The 7,102-nt window shown below is 34.6% G+C and overlaps 1 protein-coding gene across 3 annotated transcripts in view; it reads left to right on the forward strand.

The window, feature by feature from the left end:
* Positions 1-4,672, forward strand: part of LOC104766027 (uncharacterized protein At1g51745-like) — a 10,116-nt gene extending 5,444 nt beyond the window's left edge. The window contains exons 1-3 of one of the 3 annotated variants that reach the window (XM_010489837.2): positions 1,121-1,754; positions 2,239-3,230; positions 3,660-4,672. In XM_010489837.2, the coding sequence (XP_010488139.1) occupies positions 1,564-1,754; positions 2,239-3,230; positions 3,660-4,408 (1,932 nt within the window). In that variant the 5' untranslated portion in view covers positions 1,121-1,563 and the 3' untranslated portion in view covers positions 4,409-4,672. Of the gene's footprint in view, positions 1-1,120; positions 1,755-2,238; positions 3,231-3,659 lie in introns of those variants that run through there. The other 2 variants (XM_010489839.2, XM_010489838.2) reach the window with 2 other exon arrangements.

The following is a 7,102-nucleotide window of genomic DNA, read 5'->3' on the forward strand; positions in this document are numbered from 1 at the left end:
TTTTTTTTTCTGCAGTTGGGTTTAGTTGGGTCACTGGATAAACTAATATGTACATGGGAATCAAAGATCAATGTAGATTCCGATTCCGATTCAATTCTGGATGTAGAATGAAGTTTAATTGGAAAAATGTCGTTAAAATTCTCAAGTCTACATTTTCGTTGATTTAAAGTCCGAACTCTGCTTTTGGAGGACAAAAACACCAATTAATTTGTTGATTTTCAAATAAATCACAAACTCTCGTTGACCTAGCCTTTTGAGACACAACATTAAGTGGTCAAACAAAGAAATTAAACGAGGTTAACTATCCGTTAACGAGATCTGTTAATAGCAAAATGACGCTGTTTATAACACCCTAAAACCTCCAAATTAAGAAATTGATTCTCAATTTCCCCAATTCACAAACCCTAATCGATCTCAATTTATATTTTCTTTTTTAATTTCTCCTTTCTTCTTCGATTTCTCTCTTCTTCTTCGAGTTGACGAGATGAGTTCTAGCTCAATAACATCGGTGGCAGCTTCGTTCGATCGTGGAGTGCCATTGAAGTGTATTTGTGGAGCCGGTGTAACGATCTTTACATCGAGAACTGAAGAGAATCCTGGTTGACCGTTCTTCCGGTGTATAACAAAAAGAGATCTGAAATCTTCTCGTCAACGAAGATATCATGTTCGATTAGGGTTAGATCGATTAGGTTTTGTGAATTGAGGAAATTGAGAATCGATTTCTCAATTTGGGGGTTTTAGGGTGTTATAAACAGCATCTTTTTGCTATTAACGGATCTCGTTAACGGATAATTAACCCTTTTAATTTCTCCGTTTGACCACTTAACGTTGTGCCTCAAAATGCTAAGTCAACGAGAGTTTGCGGTTGATTTGGAAGTCAACAAATAATTGATGTTTTTTACTTCCAAAAGCAGAGTTCGGATTTTAAATCAACGAAAATGTAGACTTAGGGATTTTAATGACATTTTACCCGAAATTTAATTAATCACAATTGTAGAAGGTAATAATAATAAAGTGACCAAAATGAAAGTGTATAGTAGAAGGAAACCTAAACGCAGCCGTTTCGTTACGTAGTTGAACAGAGAGACACCTTTGGCCTTCGTTTTTGGTTTTGGGTACCAAACTCTCTCAAAACCAAAAGAAAGGAAAAAAAAAAAAACTTTATTTTTCTCTCTCTTGCCGTCTTCCGTCGTCTTCGCTCTCTCTCTCCGTTTCTTCTCCGAGCCGGAGAAAGCCGAAAACCCTTGAATCAAACATCAGCGGTGTCGCTGCTACTGATTAGAACAACACAAAAACTTCCAAATTAGAAAGAACTGGTGACTGGATCTCTTGTTGTTCCTTCCTGTATTCATTCATTGATCTTCAATAAAACCCTCTTTGTAACCTTTCTCACAAGCGCTTACAACTCGTGGGGCGTCGATTTTGCTTGTTTGGTTTGAAGATCGTGCCTCTGATATTCATGACTCTGTTTTGGTCGAGAGATTGACTTCATCTGTTGGGAATTCGTTAGATCAATTTTTAGGAGTTTTCTGGGTTTGGTGCTTTGAGGGGATTTGTTGGGTGATGGGTAGTAGTGATGAGCGAAACAGTAACGCGATTGATGCGTCTGTAGGAGGTTTGGTTTGGGTCCGACGCCGTAACGGGTCATGGTGGCCGGGTCGGATTATGGCTCATCACGAGGTTCCTGACGGTACTATCGTTTCTCCTAAATCTGGCACTCCTATTAAGCTTCTAGGTCGTGCCGATGCTAGCGTGTGAGTTACTACTACTCTATTTTTTAATCTCTTCCTTATTGGCTTTGGCTTAGTAGTATACCAGTCAAACTCCTCCTAATGGATTCTCTTTTGAGCATTCTTGTTTGTTAGCTTTTTGTAATCATTGCCTATACGATTTTGCTTTTTGAATGATTGATGGAAATTTGACAAAGTACTGTTTACTCTGTTTGATCTCTTTCAATACCCACCCATATGAAAAAGTTAGACCTTTGGACGAATGTATGAAAGTTTTGGTTTTTGAGTGAGTTCAGGTGTTACCAGAAGATGATCTCTCATAGATGATTACAGTTTTTCAACATGCTACTTGTTCTTCCCGTCTTGAGTTTGTTCTGCGCCTCTGAATTTGTCAAATTGATTGTGTCATTCAGTTGCAAATGATTCACTACTTTGCCCTTGATAGAACTAGTTGGTCTGATAGGTCACAGAGTTAGTTAGTTAATTATTTTACTCTTTATCTCTCCAGGGATTGGTATAATCTTGAAAAGTCCAAGAGGGTGAAGGCGTTTCGTTGTGGGGAGTATGATGCTTGCATTGAGATAGCAAAAGCTTCTGTATCGACCACTAGTAAGAAGGCTGTCAAATATGCCCGCCGAGAAGATGCCATTGCCCATGCTCTAGAGATTGAGAGTGCACACCTTGCCAAAGATAACCCAGAGTGTATTGAGAAGGCTAGTACATCTGGTGAGGTTCCTAAAAGATGTTATTCCAGAAAGGGCAATGAGGACTCCGGGGATGTGGAGGACTCCGGGGATATGGCAGAGACTAAAGTTGCATTGCAGTCTAATAAGTCTTTTAAAAAAACCAATAAGGTAAAAGCTTCTAAGGTGCAGCCCTTGTCAGTGAAGAGAAGAAGAACACCAAATGACTCGGAAGATGATCGGACTGAAGGAAATAAACGAATGAGAGGACTTGAGGATATTGGACTGGGTGTAGGATCAAAAGGAAAGGTACATGTCGGTGCAGTGCTCGAGGATAAGCAGGAAAATAATGTTAAAAGTGATACAAACATCAATGGTTCTTTGACGAATGAGAGTCTTTCCAATGGTAGTAGCAGGGATTGCTCGCCGTCAATGAAAAGAACTAGGTCGCCTGTTAGAAATGCTAATGAATACTCTATAAGAAGAACCCGACAACGGCCACTAACAAAAGTGTTAGAGAGTACAGCTATGGTATCTGTTCCTCTTACCCGTGATGAACTTGTCAATTCTGATTGTTCGCCTCCTCCAGGGCTTTCAGAAAACAAAGTTTCTGCTGTAATCAAAAATTATAATTCGGACAACAATGGGGTTTTATGTGAGAATGTCCCTGTTTCAAACGCTTCTGAAAACAATGTTGATGCGATCCATAGCAAGGCCAAAGAGAGTGAAATCTCGAACATATCACTTTCGGCAAATGATGACACGTCCAATGTGTTATTTGATGTTCCACTGATTGGAGAAGAAAATTACTCTACGGGTATAAATTGCTTAACCTTTTTTATAAAAGTTCTGGTGATTGTATATATCGAGTACATTTGCAGTGTGTCTCTATGTTTGTTCAAACTAATGTTACTTTTAGTTGGAAATTTTTGAATATCTCCACTATTAGGAAGAGAGGAAGCAGAATGGTACCTAAAAACCTTATATTGAATTTTTATCACATGATAGATTAGAGTGCTTATATGACCTATGTCTGGACAATCGTGATGCTTCATAATTCTTTTACTTGTCTATGTATGGCTAATTGTTTCTGCGTGTTTCTGGTCTTGCTTTAGGTTGATATTTTGGTGTCATTTCTTTCTCTGCCTGTTAGGATCAAACTCTAAATTCAGTAGATCGGATTTGTTCGCTTCTTTTTCTGGGTTGGGATCAGCATGACTTGAACTGACATCTGTTGTTGTTCCAGGAATTACGACGGCAGCGTTCACATGTTCTTCACCCACGAAGGCTGTTGTTTCTGGACCGACAAGGCGGGTTAGTCAGAGTAGCCATAATGATGTAGTGAAAAACGAAGGAAGTAATGGATTGATTGAGAAGAGCACTTCAAAGTGGCAGCTAAAAGGGAAAAGGAATTCAAGGCAGATGAGTAAAAAACAAGAAGAAAGAAGAAATGCTTACGCCGAAGCCAACAACAATTTTCTGTCTCGTTGCTCTGTCTCTGATCAAAAGCTAAACGGTCATTTCAGCTTTGGTACTCGAGCTATGGGAAAAAATTCTGAAATGTATAACGTGAAGATTGAGGAGGTAAAAGCCAGCTATAAGCCCCGGAATGTTCCACTGATTTCCCTTAGGAGTAAATTGAATGGTGAAGCTATTGTTGGGCATCCTTCAACGGTTGAAGTGCTTGAAGATGGATCATGTGACCTCATTGTGAGTCGTCATCTCAATCCCCTTGGTGTGCCAATGGTTGATGATGCGAAGCCAAAACCGTCATCAAAAAAGAAAGCCTCACATTTTCCTCCATATAAATCATCAAAGTCAAATAAATCTTTATCTCTATCCATAAAGACAAGGTGTCTCTCAACACTAAGTGGGCAGAAGCTGACAGTAAGTTGCAAGAAGAAGGTGATGATAGAGAAGACGAAAGAAAGAGTTGTAGCTTGCATCCCTCTTAAAGTAGCCTTCAGTAGGATAAATGAAGCACTGAAGGGATGAACGAGACAAGTGCACAGAGCATTGTAGGCAATACATGATGAGATGAGTTTGGTCTCTTTTCTATTTCCTGCCATTTGTTTCTTACGTTCATTTACCTCGGTTCTTAAGCATTCACCGAGATGAAATTAGCCCGGTCTTAGGGGGCGATGGATGGTGTTACTGTACAATACAGAGATACATATATAGGCCTTGTGAGAAAGAACGAAAAAAAAAAGGAAGTGAAGTTGTATATACATATATTCTAAAGAGCTTATGTTTTGTCGCTTTGAGGTGTTTTAAGTTCCAACAACCCCTTAAACCTTCAAATTTTAAGGGGTTCGAATAGTAAACCTTCAAATTTGAAGGTGCACTATTGAGTCCCTTAAATTTTTTTATATATTTTATTTTAGTCCTTGTAACATTTTTAGCTTACAAAAGTTCTATTAAGTTCAGTTGTTTGAAATATATCTATATAAATTCAATTGTTTGATTTATATCTACATAAATTCTATTATTTAAAATATTGTTTGATATATTTGATATATCTATATAAATTCTATTATTAATATTGTTGAATATATTTTTTAATTGTGTATTTTATATTTTATATGAAAGTTTTGTGATTATAATAAATTATTGGTATTATTGTGGACTATAATGTAAATAGAAAAACTTTTAGAAATAAATTTGAGGATGTACTATTCGACTAAGTCACTGTCAAACCCTTGTTTTGAAGGAAATCTCCTCTTAAATAAAGTCATTATAAATAGGCTTTTGTTGAGAAATAATAATATGTTTTAGACGTTTTGTTTTGTTTTTATATTCCATGTTTTCAGACAATTTTTAAATTAATTTTATATTTTTTATTATTATTTATTTTGTACAGTATTGTTTATAATTGGTTAAATTTTCTAAAAATAGTCATTTCTAATTATGTGTGCTTTTAGCTAAAACATCTTATATTTTGAAACATCTTATATTTTTAATTGCACTCTGTTTCATATGTGATTTGGGTGCGATGTATTTTTATCATATTTTTGAATGACAAAGCGATTTGAGTGTGATAACAAAACACATGATTTCGTGTTTTCCCGTCAAAAATATGATTTTGTGTTTTCGCCAAAAGCGTAATTTTGTATTTTTCTGCCACAACATGATTTTATGTTTTTCCGAATAAAACGTGATTTTCCTTTTCCTGCCTAAAACATGATTTTCCGTTTTTTTGATAAAAACGAGATTTCTGTTTTCCTGAAAAAACGTGATTTTCCATTAACCTACAAAAAAACGTTATTTTCTATTTTCTCGCCAACACCGTTATTTTCTTTTTCCATAAAAACGAGATTTTGTTTTTCAACTAAAAACGTTATTTTATATTATTATTATTTTTTTAATCATTAAATATAATATTTTATTAATTAGATATAATAAAATAATTAAGGGTACATTAGTAAATATACTCATAAGTCACACTTGTTAAACCCCAATCGCATCTTTAAACTCTGTTCCTGCTCCGACTAGGTTAATAGTAAAATATGAGAACTAATCGTTTGACAAAAGTGCTTGAATCAAACCACACAATAATAGCTTTGCCATTCGGTGTTGACATGCGATTACAGTCATCACACCGCACCCTAATCGGGTTACTATTCGGGGCCTAAGGATTATGTTAGAAAAAGCTCAAACATGGTTCCAATTTTTTCTAAAAATCTAAGTAAAAAAGAAAGAATCATTGCCAATTCTAGACTACTACATATTGGAATGGATATTGGAAACTCTGACCTATATTAGTTGGTTTGGTTTGCTTTTGGTAAACAGTTATTTTGGTTTCTTTAATTTATGCCGAATGAAATCGTATATTTTGCTATTAAGTTCAATCTTCTTGAGACAATGTGCTAAATTTGGCAAAACCTAAAAGTTAAACACTTTCCGAAACGCTAAACCCACTTTTAAAAAATAAAAATTTAAGAAGATAATTATGAATAAACCACAATATAAGTTTGAGTCATCATTAGATAGATATATTATAAATCTAAAATAACTTATTATTAAATTGGGAAATTGTCTTTAGTCAAGTGGTTACAACATCACATTTGCAATCGATCCCACCGGAATTTGGCTCTATCTATAGGAATTGACTATAGATCAAATTCATTTTTTTATCATATAATAAAAAAAAACATTTGTAGCTAATCTACCGCTAATCAATTTTAAAATTTTTTAGTAACTTTGTAGCTAATATATCGCTAATCAACATGTGGATGTTGTTGATTTTTCTTTTAGGTTATTCTAAATCGAAGAAAAAAAGAAAAAAAATGTTAATATAAAAAAAAATATGAACCATCGATATTCGGGGAGATAAAGAAAATAAGATTAACCAAACAAATCTAAGTACAGTTTTTTCGAATTACCCTCAAAAATAATTTACTACTTTTAGAATATATATATATTAGTATAAATTTATGTGTTTATATGTAAGCTTTTTAATTTAAAACAACATTACATATCTCTTGTCAAAAGAATCACAATGTCATTTTCCAAATTTGCTATCTTTTGTGTCGTCATTGTTTCCATAGCTAGCCTTCATGAGTGTATGTTATATATATATATATATATATGTGGTTTATTGTTCATTGTTTGTCATCATCACCACCTCTATAATCACAATTGAATACTCCATAATTTTTTCAAATGATGTTCTTATATATAGGTAATTTC

This window comes from Camelina sativa, chromosome 19, assembly GCF_000633955.1.
Source record: "Camelina sativa cultivar DH55 chromosome 19, Cs, whole genome shotgun sequence".
In the NCBI taxonomy this organism is placed as follows: domain Eukaryota; kingdom Viridiplantae; phylum Streptophyta; class Magnoliopsida; order Brassicales; family Brassicaceae; genus Camelina; species Camelina sativa.